The 19,704-nt window shown below is 36.0% G+C and overlaps 4 protein-coding genes across 6 annotated transcripts; 3 read left to right on the forward strand and 1 right to left on the reverse strand.

Moving 5' to 3' along the window:
* Positions 1-6: 6 nt before the first annotated feature.
* On the forward strand, positions 7-1,385 carry LOC110654413 (glyceraldehyde-3-phosphate dehydrogenase B, chloroplastic; the record flags this gene model as incomplete). Its single annotated transcript, XM_058130744.1, is given in 5 exon segments — positions 7-167; positions 256-317; positions 411-460; positions 553-959; positions 1,057-1,385. Coding segments are annotated over 5 exon segments (816 nt in total), but the record flags the coding sequence as incomplete, so codon positions are not given.
* A 523-nt stretch (positions 1,386-1,908) lies between these two features.
* LOC110654411 (serine/threonine-protein kinase/endoribonuclease IRE1b) lies at positions 1,909-6,613 on the forward strand. The gene is made up of 6 exons (XM_021810395.2): positions 1,909-2,247; positions 2,442-2,679; positions 2,927-4,356; positions 5,195-5,367; positions 5,603-5,849; positions 6,013-6,613. The coding sequence occupies exons 1-6, from the start codon at positions 2,096-2,098 to the stop codon at positions 6,461-6,463; spliced, it is 2,691 nt and encodes an 896-aa protein (XP_021666087.2). The 5' UTR covers positions 1,909-2,095; the 3' UTR covers positions 6,464-6,613.
* A 145-nt stretch (positions 6,614-6,758) lies between these two features.
* LOC110654412 (glucan endo-1,3-beta-glucosidase 12-like) lies at positions 6,759-9,734 on the forward strand. Its single transcript, XM_058130745.1, has 2 exons — positions 6,759-9,370; positions 9,469-9,734. The coding sequence occupies exons 1-2, from the start codon at positions 8,272-8,274 to the stop codon at positions 9,486-9,488; spliced, it is 1,119 nt and encodes a 372-aa protein (XP_057986728.1). The 5' UTR covers positions 6,759-8,271; the 3' UTR covers positions 9,489-9,734.
* A 4,298-nt stretch (positions 9,735-14,032) lies between these two features.
* Positions 14,033-19,452, reverse strand: LOC110654409 (glutamate receptor 3.3). 3 transcript variants are annotated; one of them, XM_058130747.1, is made up of 7 exons: positions 19,111-19,452; positions 17,730-18,047; positions 16,280-17,619; positions 15,912-16,189; positions 15,638-15,669; positions 15,129-15,538; positions 14,033-14,753 (listed from the first exon to the last, which is right to left on the reverse strand). In XM_058130747.1, the coding sequence occupies exons 2-7, from the start codon at positions 17,992-17,994 to the stop codon at positions 14,274-14,276; spliced, it is 2,805 nt and encodes a 934-aa protein (XP_057986730.1). In that variant the 5' UTR covers positions 17,995-18,047; positions 19,111-19,452; the 3' UTR covers positions 14,033-14,273. The 3 variants fall into 3 exon arrangements, with proteins under 3 accessions (XP_057986730.1, XP_021666086.2, XP_057986729.1); XM_021810394.2 differs by lacking the exon at positions 19,111-19,452 and having other exon boundaries at positions 17,730-18,778; XM_058130746.1 differs by lacking the exon at positions 19,111-19,452 and having other exon boundaries at positions 15,129-15,562; positions 17,730-18,778.
* Between the last annotated feature and the right edge of the window lie 252 nt (positions 19,453-19,704).

Raw genomic sequence — 19,704 nt, forward strand, 5'->3', positions numbered from 1 at the left:
TTGCAGGGAACAGGAGTTTTTGTGGATGGCCCTGGTGCTGGGAAACATATTCAGGCCGGTGCAAAGAAAGTCATTATCACTGCTCCGGCAAAAGGTGCTGACATTCCAACATATGTTGTTGGTGTTAATGAAAAGGATTACGGTCATGAGGTTTCCAGCATTGTAAGGTTGGTGTCTTAAGAGAAAAGAAAATCAATCTTCTTGCTAAACTAAATCCATTTTTAAGCTGATAATCCATTTATTTATGGTTTGCAGCAATGCTTCGTGTACCACAAATTGTCTGGCTCCTTTTGTGAAGGTCATTGATGAGGAATTTGGTAAGAATTTGTTCCAAATTGCTGTAATAGAATTCAGGTTCACATAAAATAAAAGGCTTGATCATTTAATCGAGAATTATTCTAAATTTGCAGGCATTGTCAAGGGAACAATGACAACCACTCACTCCTACACTGGAGATCAGGTAGGCAACTGCCAAAAGTTTCTACTCTGCTATTACAGCCTATTCCAGAATAATTGAATTGTAAATATGGAAGGCTTAATTGCATTGTCCAGAGGCTCTTGGATGCTTCACACCGCGACTTGAGGAGAGCCAGGGCTGCAGCATTGAACATTGTGCCAACAAGCACTGGTGCAGCCAAGGCTGTGTCTCTGGTGCTGCCCCAGCTCAAAGGAAAGCTCAATGGCATTGCACTCCGTGTTCCAACACCTAATGTATCGGTCGTGGACCTGGTTGTGAATGTTGAGAAGAAAGGTATTACAGCAGAAGATGTCAATGCAGCCTTCAGAAAAGCAGCAGAAGGGCCATTGAAAGGCATATTAGATGTGTGTGATGTTCCTCTTGTTTCGGCTGACTTCAGGTGCACCGATGTTTCTTCCACCATAGACTCTTCATTGACCATGGTCATGGGAGATGACATGGTTAAGGTGGTTGCCTGGTACGACAATGAATGGGGTTACAGGTCAGGATCAGGATATTCTAAACTAATTTCATGACTTCAATGCATTTCAAAAATACTTGTGGTTTTAACAAAAATGGGATTGTGATTTTTGTTTCAGCCAAAGGGTTGTTGATTTGGCTCATTTGGTAGCCAGCAAATGGCCAGGAGTATCTCCAAAAGGAACTGGAGACCCATTGGAAGAATTCTGCGAGACAAACCCAGCAGATGAAGAGTGCAAAGTTTATGAAGCTTAGATGATGGATGATGAATAAAATTCTTTTTTTTTTTTTGGTTGATTTAATCTTATTGAGACTCAGGTTTTTAAATGCTTGAAAAAATCAAATGCTTATCTTGTAAACACAGCTTAGAAGAGGAATACATTATTGTCAAATAGTGATGTTAATGCTTACTATCCATGTTAGCTGAGATTTCACCATGACTTATAAACCCACATGTTCTCTGCTTTTGCCCTCTCCCCCATGGCAATAACTGTTCCATACCATCCAACTTTACAACATAGATAGGAGGGGAATTTTATCTTGTTGAACTAATAGATTTGTTTAGGAGGGAAAGGTTCATTATTTTTTCCTCTATTTACGTTGAAGTTATACTCAATTTATTTATATGCAATAAGAATAAAAAGAAATCTTTTCCATACCTAATCTATCATGAATTAAAAATATAAATATATAAGATATATATTTAATAAATGTGTTGTGTTTTAAATTTATAATTGACTGAGTCTTGACAAAAAAAAAAAAAAAGTCCTTAAGACTAATTCTTTTTCTTGGACAATCTTAAAAATCTTCCCTTTGAAAAAATGAGCCATGCAAAATCCCAGATTTTCACGTGCAAATTGCAATATCGCCTTTACGTTCGATGAATTGGTAGGTTCACCGTAAGCGTGTAGTCGCATCTACACCATATAATTTACACCACGGCAAACTACTGTGGATTGCAAGCGAAACGGATCAAAATGCCAACATAAATCGAAATCGGAGAAGAGAAAACCGGCTCTCTCTTTTCAAATGCGTAAATAGAAACCCTAATTTACTACTTGATCATTCGCCAAATCTCTCAATTGTAAGACCTTAATTCCTCATTCCCAAAAGAATATCTAGCCTTGGAATTTTTCAATTAGGATCCTTATCTCAGAGATGAAACGATTTCTCATATTTCTCCTGTTCTTTATGCTGATAGTATTTCCGTTGATAAGGGATATCTCGAGCACATCGATCTCCCAGACTTCCATTCCCGATGAGAGCAGCCAGATTTCCAAGCTATACAAATCTTTTTTGCCCCCAAAACCGTGAGTATCTGCTGCGTTAAATTCTACTGAAATTTGTCTTCTTTCGAGCTCGATGGAGGTGTTTGATCCATTACTGCTGTTTAAAATGGATAGTGGCATTTTAAATTCGTACTGCGTTTTCAAGTATCAGTTTTAGTTTAATGTCATGTTCTCTGCATTAATAGTTAGTTTCTTTTGTTTGGCCTTTTATTTAGTAAACAAGATGTAGCATTAGTTGCCGCATTGGATGGAACTGTATACTTCGTCGACACTAACTCAAGGAAAATTCGCTGGTCTTTTTCATCTGGGCAGCCGATTTATTCTTCTTATCAGGCTACTGTTAACAATGACGATGATACGCGTAATGCCTCTGAACTGAGTGATGACTTATATTATATAGATTGTGGGGATGATTGGGAACTCTATGTGCATAGCAAGCGCTTTGGCAAATTGGTACGCAAGCCGACCCTTTTGCACTTGGTTCTTTTCTTGAAACTTTGTTCGTATTTTGAACCAATTTGATGCTTTAATTATCCTGGTCTTCACTCTTTACGAAGGATTTAATAATATTTGTTAGGATGGACTTTTTGGAGAGTCTTTTCAGGAGACTTACAATTTTCTGTGTGTTAGTGTTAAGTTACAGTATGCACTTTTGGTGAGTTTGGTTATAATTTAATGCACTATAACTGCTTTTGCACAGCAAAAACCCCCACTGAGTGCTGAAGAATATATTAAAATGACACCACACATATCAGAGGATGGAGAAATTACACTGGGATTTAAAAAGACGACTGCATTTCTGGTTGATGCTAAGACTGGACAAGTGGTTCGTACTTATGGGTTGGATAATTCTTCTTCCATATCAAAGGCTCAGGCTACTGAAGAAAATGCTCTTCTGTTGGCAAAAGATGCTCAATTGATAGAATCTATTGCTGCTGACTTGGGAACAGCTAAGCATCTGATTTACATCACAAGGACAGATTATGTGCTGCAACACTATTCTCCAAACTCCACTGAAATTTTATGGAACTTGGCATTTGCTGATATTGAGGCTGAATTTCGCTGTCAAGGGTTTAGAAGTTCCTTAGATGGAGCTTCGCCAAGTGTAGATGAGGAAGTAGATGATATTCAATTTCCTTGTCAGATGAAGACTGCTGTCCTTCGAATTCGTGATTATAGCTTGTTAGAATTTGATAAACTAGCAGTTGCTTGGCTTGGAGGTGAAGCTCGTTTTCTGCCTGCCCCAATTCACAGTCCTTCCTTAGGACCTGTTCGTGGGTTTCCACTGGCTCTCCCAACTAATGAAGACAGACTTATGCTTGCTTTGCCTGCATCTGAGGCCAAAAAACCTGGGAATTTCGGTATGCTTAGTGGAGATGCTGATATAATCAACAGCACAAGTTTATCTTCTGAAATTATGGCAAAATATCATATGTGGCCTTTTATTGCTGCCTTTTTGTCCATTATCAGTTCCGTTTTTTATAATTATTTAACATTTAGAAAGCAGAGTAGGCTGAGCAAGTCAGTTGAGGATCTTAAATCGCATTCTGGGAGTGGAATGCCCAAAAAGAAGAAAAGTAAGAGATCAGGAAACAATAGGAACAGTCCCAATGATGAGAGAAGGGAGAAATATCTTCCTCGTGAGAATAAAGCTGGAAACAGCACTGGAGGTTCACTCATGGAAGAGAATTGCGGGCGCAGGATTGGTAAGTTACTTGTTTCTAACAAAGAAATTGCTAAGGGGAGTAATGGTACAGTTGTGCTTGAGGGAATTTATGATGGTCGTGCTGTAGCTGTTAAACGGCTCGTGCAGACTCATCACGATGTGGCTTTGAAAGAGATTGAGAACCTTATTGCTTCTGATCAACATCCAAACATTGTTAGATGGTATGGAGTGGAGTATGACCAAGATTTTGTATATCTTGCTTTGGAGCGTTGCACTTGCAGCTTAAATGACTTCATTTATGTGTATTCTGAATCTTTTCAAAGTCAAATGCTTTCCAAGGATGCAGATTCCAACCGCCTGCCTGAGTTTACTATTCAATTACATTCAATGTTGGAACATAGCAGAAATGTTGAATTGTGGAAGGCAAATGGACATCCTTCTATTCATTTATTAAAATTGATGAGGTCAGTTTAAGGTTTTGTTCTACTGTTCCCATTTTCACTCATCTTTTCCTGAATTAGTGGTACTTCCCCCAACACCCTTTTTTGTGTAAAACTCAGTGCTTAATTTGGCACTAAAGATGATAAAAGGTTTATAATGCCAACAAATTTTTTTCCATGGCCCATGTTCAGATTTTCTCATTTCTTTCTGATGTTACATGAGAGATGCAGGGCAGGGCTTCCAACCAAATTGAAGCTTCTAACTAAGTGGGAATTTCTTTTGGATGTAGTCAATTATCTCCAGCAAAAGGTTCTTTAAAGCTAGTGAAAACTGAAAAGTCATTATCCTTTAAATTGGCTTTAAAAGTTATAAACAGCTAGCATTCTCATGAACTTTTTCTATCTTATTCACATCTAGACCTTCCGCAATATATTTAGGTTGTATTTAAGCGAATAGGAAGATTGGCATATACTTCTTTAGTCCTGCCAAAAAACTTATGGTAACAGCTTATATTAGGTACCATTTAAAGAAAAAGCATGATCTGCACTCAGATACTTTTTTCTTTTGTAATGTAAAGTCATTAAGTTAACCTCCTCTGAAATGCACTTGGGTGTCTTGTATGTTCAAGCAAATGGTCATGAATTTTTATTTACTTCTAGTCCATTTCCATAACAGCTTATCTGGTCCTTTTTAAGCAAGAGTTTGAATTATGGACAGTGGACACAATGGATAGCTTGAACTTCATAATAAAATGCCACATTTTGTTATGGTGTTACAGTTCCTGTTGCTAAAACGTTTGAACAGTCCAAAAAACTACCTAAGAAACTGTGCAGAACTTGAAAATTTTCTTTATTTCTGCAGGGATGTGGTTTCTGGTCTTGCTCATCTGCATGAACTTGGAATTATACATCGGGACTTAAAGCCTCAAAATGTTTTGATAATCAATGATAAATCTTTTTGTGCAAAGCTTTCTGATATGGGCATTAGCAAGCGCCTTGTTGGAGACATGTCTTCCTTGACCCAACACCCGACTGGTAAGTTTGCCATTTCTTCTGGTCATTACACTTCTACTTCTTTTTAACCTGGAAAAATATTCCCTGGTTTTCTAACCACCCCTGTCATAACCAATCCTCCTCCCCCCAAGGAGAAAAAGGGGGAAAAAAAAAGAAAAGGGTGAGAGAAAGGGGGGTTGCCTTCAAGATCTAATATTGCTGGCTGAAAATCCTATACATTTTTTTTCTCATTGTTCTTTTTTGTTGTTAAATGTAGGTTATGGGAGTTCAGGCTGGCAAGCGCCCGAACAACTACTCCACGGACGCCAAACACGTGCAGTAGATTTATTTAGTTTAGGCTGTGTTCTATTTTTCTGTGTCACAGGAGGAAAGCACCCTTTTGGCGACAATATTGAACGTGATGTAAATATTGTGAATGACAGGAAAGACCTGTTCTTGGTGGAGAATATATCAGAAGCTGTGGATCTTTTTTCTCGCCTCTTGGATCCTAAGCCAGATAACAGGTAAGACAGTTATACATTGTCAAACCTTCTAAGATGCTTTATTACTTGAAAACTTGAGAAACTTCCCATTGTAGAACGCTTCAAATTCTCATCTTTGGTGTTTGGTTCATAACTAGTGTGATTAATTTTTGTGTAATAATGGCAATTCCTTAACATGTTGTAGGCCAAAAGCTCAGGAGGTGCTGAGCCATCCTTTTTTCTGGACATCTGAGAGAAGACTCTTATTTCTTCAGGATTCTAGTGATAGGGTTGAACTGGAAGATAGGGAGAACGAATCAGAACTCTTAGCTGCACTAGAAAGTGTCGGAACAGTGGCATTAAATGGGAAATGGGACGAAAAGATGGAAGCTGCATTCATCAACAACATTGGCCACTACAGGCGTTATAAGTATGATAGTGTCCGAGACTTGTTGCGGGTCATACGCAACAAGTCACATCACTACAGGGAACTTCCTCAAGAGATCAAGGAAATATTAGGATCTCATCCAGAAGGATTTGAGAACTACTTTTCATGTCGATTTCCAAAACTCTTGATAGAGGTTTTCAAAGTTATGTATAGGTACTGCAAAGAGGAGGAATTCTTCTGTAAATACATAGAGTGCAGTGTAATCTAGAGAACCCCCACCCCCATCTGTTCTTTTCCTTGCATAGGTTTGAGTAATTATGAACAGAAATTATACTATGTTGTAACAGAAATTGTATCATGTAACCATTCAACCTGTCGCACATATCAATAATTTACCTAAATTACTTTCTTGTGACAATCATTTCCCAATGTTTTGCTGTTAGGAAGTGCAGTTGGCTCAGAGCAGATCCTTTTTTTATCATTCATAGAAGTGGGCAGAACTATGACATTTGGACTTCAATATTGCCTACAATGATTTTGTCCTTGACCCTTTCTTATGTTTGGTTACTAAGATTTCAAATTCTAGTACAGATATATTTTCAGGTTCAAAGAGTGCCAGAAAAAAGGAGTGGGATTTCTCATTTGGTGACAACTGACAAAGCACTGGCGAAAAGAGAAAGACTGAGCAGGGTGAGTTCCCTATCTTCCTAAATTGATGCATTTTTTCTCTGCTCCCAACTTTTACATTTCCAGAATGGCACAATGGACCCCTTCGGATTTAACCTAAAGAGCTAGTAGTTACATGCTCTGTGTATGCTTCTTTAGCAATGTTTGTCGATTTGAAAAGTTTTTGATGCAGTTAGTCCCAGACTGTGATTGAGCTTTTAATTTCTTTCGGATTTTCAAATATGGCGGACCGGTTTTCAAATGCTCTAAATGATTCCGTCTGCTTTGTGGGAACATTTCAGCATTACTCCACTGGTCAGACAAGCTAGTGCGTGTTATGTATCTCTAGCCGTGGACACAGTAGTGTTGAGCTTTACCGATTTACATGTATCTTCTTTTTTGTGGAATAAAGATTTTTATGATTCTATCCTCGGCTTGAACTTCCCATTTCTCTTGTATAACTTGGTGTTGTAGCACTCAAAGCTCACGCATATGGAGAGAGAAAAGAGGTGTTAAAGATTCTTGGCCATCCTTTTAGCTTGTATAATTCTTCTTCTGGCTTCTGATCCCACTTTGTCATCTTACATTGCTCAAAGCTTATTGGATCCTTCACTGAATTTAGAGCTACAAAATGCAGCAGGTAACTCCCATCTCAAATCAAAGCAAAACCACAAACGAGGGCGTTCAGATAAATGTTGAGCGACCAAAGGTGTAGCTGATTGGAGAATGACCAAGAGTAGACGCGTTCAAACTTAGAAGTACTATTCTTGCTTTCATTAATTATTACAGGTGGATCCCAAGGACCTGCATGGATCCCGGCCATCATTTTACCATGTACATGGCCCACACTTATTCACCTTCTGATCTGGAGTTACAATTTTTTGCATCCGACACGTACCAACTACCCAAGATTATCCCAAATCCTTTATTATTCTATTTTTTTTCCCTCTCGATGGAAACTAATGCTACATAAGCCTGGACTATCCGAAGCTGGTGAATTTTGATCTCACCATTTGCAAGGAGAAGTAATTCTTAGAAAGGCTGGTGGTGTTTCCCCCACGAAAAGTGGTGCCATCGTCCGCTATATGCATACTACTCTTTAATACTAGCCTGCTATAGCGAAACTCTTTCTAAATGCCAAGTACAATGCCACAGTTGAACAAACTCTAATGGCTTCTCTCCGGCTCCTTCTCCTTCTCCTTCTCCTCGTTCTCTGCCCCTTTCAAAAAGTTTCCAGTGTTGGAGTAAACTATGGTACTCTCGGAAACAACCTCCCATCGCCTAAGAAGGTAGCCCAGCTCCTCCAATCCACGCTCATCGACAAGGTCAAAATCTACGACGCTAATCCTGAAATCCTCAAGGCCTTTTCCAACACCGGAATAGACCTCATTGTTGCAGTGGAGAACTACCATGTGGCAAAGATCAGCTCCCATGTATCAGCAGCCGATGAGCAACCGTGTGCTTCCCTTCATTCCTGCCACTTCCATAGTAGCCATAGCCATAGGCAATGAGTACTTAACCACAGATCCAGACCATTTGCGCCCAAATAATCTCGTCCAAGCCATGCAGAACTTGCATGCAGTGCTAGTAGCACGAGGACTCGATCGCAAAATCAAGATCACAACCCCACATAGCATGGCCGTTCTTGCTTCCTCATTTCCTCCTTCAGCTTCCACTTTTGCCACAACCCTTATGCCCACCATGACCTCCATGGTGGGATTTCTAGCTGATACTGGTGCTCTTTTCATGGTCAATGCCTATCCGTATTTCGCTTACAGGGACAACCCTGCTTCAGTTAATCTACAGTATGCCTTGCTAGGGAATGCTACCGGAGTCCGAGATCCTATGGGTTATACCTACAACAATATGTTAGATGCACAAATTGATGCAGTTAGATCAGCCATCAGTGCACTAGGGTATGGAAATCGGATGGTTGAGATTACGGTCTCGGAATCTAGTTGGCCATCCAAAGGTGATCCCGGCGATACAGCTGCGACGCTAGATAATGCGAAGACTTACAATACCAGGTTGATTGAACGTGCACAGTCCAATAAAGGGACGCCCATGAAGCCTAAGGATAAAATAGAGATATTTGTGTTTGCTTTGTTCAATGAAAACAAAAAGGATGGTGGTGTTAGTGAGAGAAATTTTGGGATTTTTAATGGGGATGGATCTAAGGTGTATGATGTAGATTTAAGCTGCCAGTTCTGCAGCAATGGAGAGACATTTGAGTTTGGTGAGAAAACGTCAAGTGGGGTAAGAGGTCCTTCAGTTTGGTGTGTGGCTAAGCCCCATTCAGACAAGAAGGTGCTTCAAGCTGTGCTGGACTTCTGCTGTGGACCTGGTGGTGTGGATTGCAGAGAGATAAATGAAAGTGGTGATTGTTATGCACCAGACAAACTCCATGCACATGCATCATTTGCCATGAATGCATATTATCAGATGCATGGGAGGAACTACTGGAACTGCGACTTCAAGGGCACTGGACTTGTCACATTCAGTGATCCAAGTAAGTTCGTGTTTATTTCTCATTTTATTGATGCATTTAGTGTATTAATTATTGAATAAATAATGGAGCTGTTTACATTTCCATTTGTTTCTGATCAGGCTATGGCAAATGCCGGTAGCCTCAACAATGACACAGCAGGTAGTGGCAGTATTGCTGTATATAAATATGTGTTTTGAAGCTAGCTTTGTACTGTTTGCAGTATTGTTAGTGGAAGAAAGATTGTATGTTTGGTTAATTTGGTCAGTGCCAAGAGTTTATGAAAAAAGAAAAAATGATTGGTTTCATTGCGGATTTTTGAATATTTTTGTCAATTGGTTTATCTGGGAAGAAGATAAAGATGAGCACATGGATGATGTCTCCCTAATCAATGGCTTTTTCTGCTTTTGGGTTGAAAATTTTGTTGGCTCTTCTTGAGGAGGGAATCTTGGCTAGCCTTTTTCATTTTTCTACTTGTAGTTTCTACTTTCTAACTTGGGGCCTGTCCAGCAGGGACTTGCTGCAAGATGGGGTCCTTGGCATAACCTCTCCTCTCATAGGCCGTAACCAAACCTTTTTTTTTTTTTTTTATCGAAATAGCCAAACCTTCTCTGTGCCAAATTATTAGTTCTTGATCTAATCATGGATACCCCAACTTCAAGATTCATGATGTTGGGTTGGCATATGCTACTATAAGAGTTTCATAGGAACTATAGCATAATGATATTGAAGTATAGAGATATATAGAGATATTAAAGCCATTTTAAAAAGAGTACTGCGAAATAGCTCAATTTGAGCTGGCTCAAATGGTACTAATGTATATAGTTTTACTATTATATCCTTAAAAGAAAGAGAGAAAATAACTTAAAAATAACTTCAAAGCTTGAAGTTGGTGAGGTAGCTTATTTAATGGCTCATACAAAGGAAAGTGTGCATGCAATAAGCTATTATTGCTTGCAGCCATGCACACCATTCGAGAACTGATGATTCGAAAAGTGTCTATTGCATTAATGCATGCACATATGAGCTACTACATGCAGCAGCGATGAGCTAGCATAATGAATTAGATTGCAGAGAAGAATTATATATAAATATAAAAATAAATATTACTAGACATGACATATAATTTTGACAAATAAAATTTATATTTTTGAAAAAAATAATATATATACACATTAAAACTTGTATAATATATATATTTCATGCAATAAAATATTAAATGAGGGTAAGTAGCTAGACTAGCATAAAAGTACGCATTCCAGCGTGGTTCAGAGTTCGAGCCCTCCTTATGTCAAATGTTATTTTTTTCCATTTATAATCGCACCTAACACAATACATTCTTTATATATGTATATATATATTTTCGTTGATTTAAAAAGTGGATGAGAGCTAATAATCCGATTGGCACATGCTCCCAAACATAAGATAGAGGTTTTAGGGTTCGATCCCTCCATTTGTCCATTTTTTTTTCTTTTGTGATTCTTTATAATTATTTTCATTCCAAAATATAATATTAAATTATGATGATTGTAAGTATTTTTAAATCCTAATTAATATTTTTCCTTAAAATTATAATATAACAAATTTTTAGATTTAAAATTATAAGATATATATAAATCATTTATTTATATATATATATATATATATATATATATCTAGTTTTACAGTGTTAACACCACTTCACTACTATTAGAATAATCACCTATACAACGATCAATCGTTAAATCAACATCACTGCTATAATCACCACGTGTACAATATTACCACGATTATCATCACTAAATTATTGTTTTTAATTTAAATATAGAGGGAGCTAGTTAAAGATATTTAGAGAATGATAGAAATAAAAAGAGCTATAGACAGAGATATTAAGATTATCATATATATATAGATAAATAGAGGTAGAGAGATATATAGAAATGTATAAATCAATATGTGTTGATTTTGAAATAACTCCCATGTGTGTGTGTGTACAAAAATTTATCGGATGAGAGCTAATAGTTCGATTGGCACATGCTCCCAAGCATAATGTAGAGGGTTTAGGATTCGATCCTTTCATTTGTCCCTTTTCTTTTTTCTCTTTTGTGATTCTTTATAATTCTTTTCATTAAAAAATATAATATTAAACTATAATAATTGGAAGTACTTTTAAACCCTAATTAACACTTTTCCTTAAAATTATAATATAACAAATATTTAAATTTAAAATTATAAAATATATATATATAAATCATTTACTTATATACACCTAATTTTATAGTATTAACAATACTTCACTACTATTAGAATAGTCACATATACAACTATCAATAGTTAAATCAGCACCACCGCTATAATCACTACGTGTACAATATTACCACCATTATCATCATTAAATTATTGCTTTTAATTTAAATATAGAGGGAGATAGTCAAAGATATTTAGAGAATGATAGAAAAAAAATGAGTTATAGATAGATATATTAAGATTATCATATATATAAAAATAAATAGAGGGAGAGAGATATATAGAAATGCATAAATCAATAAATCAATACATATTGATTTATTGATTTATGCATTTCTATATATTTTTCTCTACATCTTTATCTCTCTCTTCCTCTATTTATCTTTATATATATGATATATAGAAATGTATAAATCAATATATGTGTTGATTTTGAAATCAACACATATATTGATTTATGCATTTCTATATATCTCTCTCCACATCTTTATCTCTCTCTCCCTCTATTTATCTTTATCTATATATGATCATCTTAATATCTCTATCTATAATTCATTTTATTTCTATCATTCTCTAAATATCTTTGACTATCTCCCTCTATATTTAAATTAAAAACAATGATTTAATGATAATAATGGTGGTAATATTGTATACGTGGTGATTACAGCGGTGGTGCTGATTTAACTATTAATCGTTGTATAGGTGATTATCCTAATAGTAGTGAAGTGATGTTAATACTATAAAGCTAGATGTATATAAGTAAATGATTTATATATATCTTATAATTTTAAATCTAAACATTTGTTATATTATAATTTTAAGGAAAAGTGTTAATTAGGGTTTAAAAATACTTCCAATTATTATAGTTTAATATTATATTTTTTAATGAAAAGAATTATAAAAAATCATAAATAAAAAAAAGGGCAAAGGAAAGATTCAAACCCTGAACCCTCTACCTTATGCTTGGGAGCATGTGCAATCGGGCTATTAGCCCTCATCCGTTTTCAAATCAACGAAAATATATATATACATATATAAAGAAGGTATTGTGTTAGGTGTGCTTATAAATGGAAAAAAATAATATCTAATATAGAGAGGGCTCAAACCTTGAACCACGCTGAGATGCATGCTTCTATGCCAATCAGGCTACTTTCCCTCATCCAACATTTTATTGCATGAAATATATATATTATACAAGCTCTAATGTGTGTGTTTGTATGTGTGTATATATATATATAATATTTTTTTAAAAAATATAAATTTTATTTGTTAAAAGTGTATATCATGTCAAGTAATATTTATTTTTATATTTATATCTATCTATATTCATATAATTTGTAAGTAAATTATTTAAATAACGATAATAGTAGTGATTGTAAACCGTGGTGATTTGAGTGTTTATGGAGTATATATAATTTAAAATACATATATAATGAAATTTATATCATATTTTAATATTTAATATACTGAAAAAATATAAATATAACTAATTTGACCGTCACCCTACCTACACTAATCAACCACCGCCATCATTATCACTCTAACACCACTATCAAATTTTAAACTAATTTTAATATGATACTTACTTTAATATCAATATTTATTGTTATAATATTTAATTTCATTTTTGAAATGCTATTTACTTTATTTCAATTAATATATATCAAATTTATATCATATTTCAAGTTAAAAAAAATAAATATAACTTATAGTATAACTTATCATTAAAAATCAATATATCTTATCTTATAATAAATATATTATATGTAATAACTTATAGTATACAATATCTCTAAATTTATATATTTTCCATAGCATTAATTTTTAGAGTTTCAAAAACTGCTAGCATCTTAATTTGACATTGAAAAATGTTATTTGGTGAGTAGATATTAAATGAAGAGATTTTATAGTCAAGTGGTTTATAAATGAGCTAAATAGCTCACAAGTCACCATAAAATGGCTCATATATTAAAAGGGTAAAATGGTAATAAATTTTAATTTAATTACTAATATGCCATTTTGAGCTAGCTCAATTTGAGTCATGCAGCATTTTTGTTTTAAAAATTATAAAGTTTCGAGTTGAAATCATAAAAATAATTTCAAACATGTGAATAAAGAAGATGATCAAATCATGTGAATTAGTCGCTTGTGTTTTGGCAGCTATGGCCCTGTTACACCACGCTTTTGCATTCCAGAATAAGCCTTACACTGGTGGATCATAACACATTCTATAAGATACCTCCAAATATGCTATAAAATTTTCTCTCCCGTGTATAGACTCTGGCTGTCTTCATTAATCTCACCTGTACCCTTCATCAGAAAATTATAACCAATGCTAGAATCCCATTTGGTTCTTATTTGTATGTCCCATAAAATTAACCTGTGAGTTTCTTATTTTACAGTTACTATCATAAATAATGAAATTTATAGTACAGTGCAATTGATTCACATAAAAAAAAAAAAAAAAACCATCGTAGTTCTTTAGTACATTTACTGTTCTCATTTTACATTTCTTCACAAGGGAAAATCATCATGTCATGATTCTCTTATGGGGATAATTTAAATTTTGTATGCTAAAATTCCTACAAAAAGATATTATTTGAACTCCTCTAAACAATTACGAGGCTTTAACGCATGTCCTTTGTTGATTAATGTGTCATCGTACAACAAGGGCTGTGTATTCTAATGAACAAGCAGAGAATCAACTGCTGGGGTTGATGTTGCTCCCTGAGGTCATTTCTATTCCTTTCCTCTTGGTATTCCTTCCCAACTCTACATCCCTATCATTCTCAGAAAATGATCTCTCCACTTTTCTTCTCTTATTCTTTTGCCGTGACTGGTCTTCCTTCTCATCCATTAATGATAATAGCCTATGCAGACGTCCAGAGCGTGAGCCACCTTGAGTAGGGGAAGCGGATTCTGCAGGGGGAACGCGATATAATTGGCGTATAATCTGCAGAAAATATATGAAGAGAGCAAAGAAGCAAGCTAGCCCACAAATGACAAAGAGGCCCCAAAAGCTTTTAAGCTCAAGTCTATCTGATTCGATCTCAGTTCTATCTGAACTGCAACTGCTATGCATGAGCCACTTGTCATGGATCCTTTGAAGATCACCATTTTCCGATAGTGCTAGAATTGCAGTTGACATATCAACAGCTAAGGGAGAGTCCCGTGGAAATGCCTGGTATGCAGAAATACAAATGAGAAGGAAGAATGAATGAAAAATGAAGACTGAGTAACATTTATTCCACCATTGTACTTTTACATGAGGCCTAAAATGAGATCATGCTAGGGCAAAATTTAGATGAAACCACATTTCTTCCAATACTTCAGTGGTATTGCACTGTTTATTTGCATATATTATGTCAATTTCATCTTGTGAAATAGATCCACTGAGTTACCAATTTTGAGTTCAAATGCCACTGAGCAAATTAAAGAACAACTGAATGAATGGATTCATCTATTGTATAGTGACACAAATATGCATGCCATATTAGACGTAATGCTCTGATTTCAGATAAGAAAAGAACATAACAACCAGAAAATAGGTACTCACAAAACCCCAGCCACTTTTTGTAAATTCTTGACCTACAATCCTGAATGTGCATTGGGTTGATAGGAAGATGTCAACGTAAGGAAGTTCGTCAACAACTGCAGCAACACCCCCATCCTTTGTAGGACCAAGTTGGAGTGCTCTAGCATATGCTTCAGGTGATCCTAGGGGAACAAGCCTAGATTTAGATATTCCAAGTTCCTGACTCAAATAATATTCAGCAAAAGAACCCACTTGGTATCCTATGGGTTCATCACTTTCCTTTAAGCTTTCAATCCCATTGATAGGAGAAAATAATTGCTGCACTGTGAGAATTGATGTCAGACTCGCAGTATAGCTTGAGTTGATTATTAAAACCACAAAGAGCCATATGATTAGCACAAAACGACCCAGGGTGCTCACAGTGTTTTCTCCTACAAAAGCAACAAATAAATCAGCTTTATCATAAAATAATGAGGCTTTATGCCCCAACAGTAAACATAAATCCTGGCAAAAATATGACTCTCACTTACTATGGGCAAAAAATAAGGTTGAGAGGCTGAACCTGCAGCATTAAAAAACAAAAGATGAATCAGATGGCAATAATTTTGCATGCTTGCAAGATGATATTTGGGATTAAATGGTGATTGAATTAGTGATGCATTTCAAAAAATGCTCCAAATAATAGAGCTCACTTCATAAAATAGTTCTTGCTAATACTATTGAATCTGCAAAATGTGCTCCATAATGCAAATTAGCACTAGATGGGCAAATATATCATACCAAAATATTAATTTATGAACTCACCATAAAATAGTTATAACTTGTCTTTTAGGTGGGCCTCTGAATTCATCATTTATCCTATGCTCCAGAATCCAGACCACTGTGCCAACAACAATGAAGAAACAGCCAGTAACAATCCACATAAGTGGACTAAATGGCCGCAGGAAAGCCCAGGCTCCTGAATTCAATTTCCTAAATGGGGCCACAACAACCAATCCTGATGCAACATATGGCTGTGTAAAATCTATAATTTTGGTTCGATTTGTGACTATGGCAATATCACCAACAACAGCATCAAAGAACTGCAAAAAGAATACAAGTCAGCCAAAGGGGAAAAACTGATTCCACATAAAGTTGAATTTCAAACAATAAAACAGTAATGTAGTACTCACACCCGTCGTGATCAAATTCACAAGTTCTGTGTAGCTGGGGTTTTCTTTACCATTTCCGAAGGGGATAAACTGATATGGAACAGCATATGGTAATAAACTTACAGCAGCTGTAAATACATCTATGGCAAAACCCTTGAACATGTCAGTCCCTCGCACTTGCGATACAAATTCCTTGAAACTAACTCGAATGGGCACACCAATTCTCAGTTGCTTCCCATTATTGGGAAATACCCATCCACGGGGCTTTAATACCGTCTCTCCAGGCCAAATAACACTGTATAATTGCTGGTTTGCACTAGAACGGTTTGGTGGCCTCATATATAGTGTCTCAGGAGGAAGAGTTGATAAACCAGAATAATTGGACCAGTAACCAATTCGTCTATACCCAGTTCCTATCACATTAACAACATCATATGCAGGAAGGGTCAGAGATCTGTCTGAATCAAACTTTAGTGGACCTGTTAAACCAACAAGATCACTCTTCAATATGTTCTTCAGCAGGAGTAGTCCATCATCAAAAATGCTCATTGCATCAAGATGAAGATTACCACCTTCCGAACGCAACCTGGAATCATTAGAAAATGAGATCACCCCACCCTGGTCAAAAAAGGCATCAATAGCATGAGCAACCAGCCAGACAGAATCATAAGCATAAAGCCCATAAGAATTTAGCCCCAGAGAACCACCAGCCAACTTGCTCCACCTAGAGGAAAAGGATCTCTTCCTATCTGAATCAGGTGTGTATTGACGTAAAGCAAGAACTCCTTGCATTATGTTTATGGTCTCAGAAGGCAGAGGAGAAAAAGAATCTAAATAAGATGAGAGCCAATCTGTAGCAACCCATACATATCCATTACCCATCATCCCAAGATATTTCGCCACGGAAAAGAGACTGAAACCTAATTTAGGATTCACGTGAAGAACAACAACTCGAGATTCCATTAATGCAACCTTAACAAGAATATCCATGATGTCTCCCCGATTAGCACCAGAGTCTGGTGGAATCCCCACTTTGTAAGAGATTTTACACCTCCTCTCAGCAAGTTTATCACTTAGAGCTAACATGCCATTTCTTCCAAAATCATCATCGATAAAAATGGCAATTACCTGCTTCCAACCATAATAATCAACTATTTCGGCTATTGCAGCCATTTGGTATAAATCACTTTGTGTTGTCCTAACAAAAAAGGGGAACTGGTGTGAATTAAGAGTGGGATCTGTTGCGGCAAAAGATAATAGAGGAACTTGCAGTTCATTTACAACATGGGATATGATATGAGCAACTACAGAAGATTGAGGGCCTATAATTGCAACGACATCAGTCTCCATGAATCGCATAGCTGTCCAAAACACAATAATTAGAGCACATAATTAAAATCCGTTCCAGCCCGAGCTAAGCAGCTAAGTCCACAATTTACAACAATATAAAAGGGAGTAGTTAGTTACTCACATTCAACCATGCCTGTAAACCCACTGCAGTTGGAGCTTTGCATCGTGACAACAAGTTTGCTTCCATGCAGAATGCTAGAATTTGCATTTACATCTTTGACAGCTTCCTCAATGGCAATCTTGGCCACTCTTCCAATGGTAGAGTCAAATGAGAAAAGGGCTCCAATATTCACAACAGCAGGTCTTGAAGCAACATTCCTACTGTAGACGCTTGAAAACAGTCCAAAGAAGGCAAAGAGATATGAAACAAGAACTGTCGCCTTCATTTCAAATCAAAAGTGCAGTATTCCTCGTGCATCCCAAATGAATTTGCAGACTGCTGCTGCCAGAGAATTTGCAGTCAATTAATCATGGGTTTTGAGGAGAAGAAAAACCAGAGCTTCATCATCAGCAGAGATGAAAGTTAGATGGCTAGTAGTACCCAAGGCTCCCCTATGAGAATGTCCGAGGATAGAAATGAGCAACATTGAATTTAATAACTAATTATTCACCAAAATACACTCTTCATTTCTGAGCAAAACTAGTGAGAAGAAGCAAACAATAGAATTCATTAATCATAGAAATAAAATCATCAACTCAATCATACCTCTTACACTAATTTGAACTTTGTTCTTCATCTATTGGAAATTTAGACACGCTTCAAATTTATTATTTAATTTTGTTTCTTCAGCTTTCTCATCAAGCAAACAATTAGCAGGAAGAATATAGAGGGTAAAGGGGAAGGGGAGAAGGGGAAATGGGGGAAATGAAGGGGATAAGAAGTTCAATTCCAAAAAAAGATAGAAAGCAGAACGCAGAAAGCAGAATCAGATTCCCTGTTCCAATTAAAAAGCTAGAATCCATATTCAAAATTTGAACGAACTACACAGAAATCAAAAAGACTAGACAGCAAGTTTATGAAGCAGATTCTTGTTTTTTACAATCCATGTGCTCTACTGCTCTTTAATTCCATTAATACACCCAATAAGTAAATAAGTAGGCAGATATGAAGAATAAAGATCCAGACGACAAGCTATGAAAAAGAGAAATCTAATATGGGAACTGAGTGGAGCACCAACCAGCAACCTTCTCTTGAAAAAAAGACAAATAAGCTATGACATATCAATCTACAAAGTGTGTTTCATCAAAATAAAAGACTGGAAATTCACGTGAGGAAGACAAATTTTATTGAAATTTCCACTTTGTAAGAAATAAATGATAGAATAATGTCCAAATAGGAATAATTCCAAAACGTACTTAAGACATAAAGAAATAGCCACTAGCTTTAGATTGCCATGAAAAAGCCCGATTGAAGCGAAAGTAATGTTCTTTAAATGGAAAAAAGAAGAGAGGGCAGCTGAATAAAGTATGAAGAAGAGTAAAGACCCAGATGACAAACTCACCAGATGAAAACGAAACCTACGCGGCTACTGCAATGATGAGTGGAGGGTCATCATTCATCAATCACTCAAGAGACTTAAATAAAATCTATTGGTCTAAGGAATCTTGCGAACTTGAGCAGCAGGGGAACGAGCAAAACCAACCACATGAGAGAGATTCAGAGGAATGGGAGCTTACTTTGAGGAGAGACATGCTTACCCAAATTTTTTTGCCAACATATTGTTAGATGCTAGATATGGCGTAATATGCACCCTTTCTCGATATTTCTTCCCTAGTTCCAAGCGATTTGGCAATAATCCTCCAAAGGTGGCCGCCAGATTTCTATTAGCTTATTGAAAATAAAAAAAAAATGTGTGACATGTGAAAGAAAAATAGTCAATCATCTTTGTTAAAATAATTTTGCTTCTCAAATGCCTTTTTCACGTTGTTCAAAGAAGTTTGATATGATTGAAGAAAAAAGACAAAAATATTCATGATTTGCATGTATTGAAAATATGAAAAATTGACGGTAGTGATTAATTTTTGAATTTCTTGAAATTTTATTAAAAATAGGTACAATTCATAGTATGTAGGTAACATATATAGCATATCACGTG

Source organism: Hevea brasiliensis, chromosome 12 (genome assembly GCF_030052815.1).
Source record: "Hevea brasiliensis isolate MT/VB/25A 57/8 chromosome 12, ASM3005281v1, whole genome shotgun sequence".
Classification (NCBI taxonomy): Eukaryota; Viridiplantae; Streptophyta; class Magnoliopsida; order Malpighiales; family Euphorbiaceae; genus Hevea; species Hevea brasiliensis.

What these genes read in the sequence shown, in the direction of transcription:
- LOC110654411 (XM_021810395.2), top strand. Translation starts at nt 2,096, where the DNA reads ATGAAACGATTTCTCATATTTCTCCTGTTCTTTATGCTGATAGTATTT. An exon ending in TCTTTTTTGCCCCCAAAACC is followed by an intron (nt 2,248 to 2,441) that starts GTGAGTATCTGC and finishes CCTTTTATTTAG; the next exon opens with TAAACAAGATGTAGCATTAG. An exon ending in GCAAGCGCTTTGGCAAATTG is followed by an intron (nt 2,680 to 2,926) that starts GTACGCAAGCCG and finishes GCTTTTGCACAG; the next exon opens with CAAAAACCCCCACTGAGTGC.
- LOC110654412 (XM_058130745.1), top strand. Translation starts at nt 8,272, where the DNA reads ATGTGGCAAAGATCAGCTCCCATGTATCAGCAGCCGATGAGCAACCGT. An exon ending in TGTCACATTCAGTGATCCAA is followed by an intron (nt 9,371 to 9,468) that starts GTAAGTTCGTGT and finishes GTTTCTGATCAG; the next exon opens with GCTATGGCAAATGCCGGTAG.
- LOC110654409 (XM_058130746.1), bottom strand. Translation starts at nt 17,994, where the DNA reads ATGAAGGCGACAGTTCTTGTTTCATATCTCTTTGCCTTCTTTGGACTG. An exon ending in GTTTACAGGCATGGTTGAAT is followed by an intron (nt 17,620 to 17,729) that starts GTGAGTAACTAA and finishes TGTTTTGGACAG; the next exon opens with CTATGCGATTCATGGAGACT. An exon ending in AACCTTATTTTTTGCCCATA is followed by an intron (nt 15,563 to 15,637) that starts GTAAGTGAGAGT and finishes TTTATGATAAAG; the next exon opens with CTGATTTATTTGTTGCTTTT.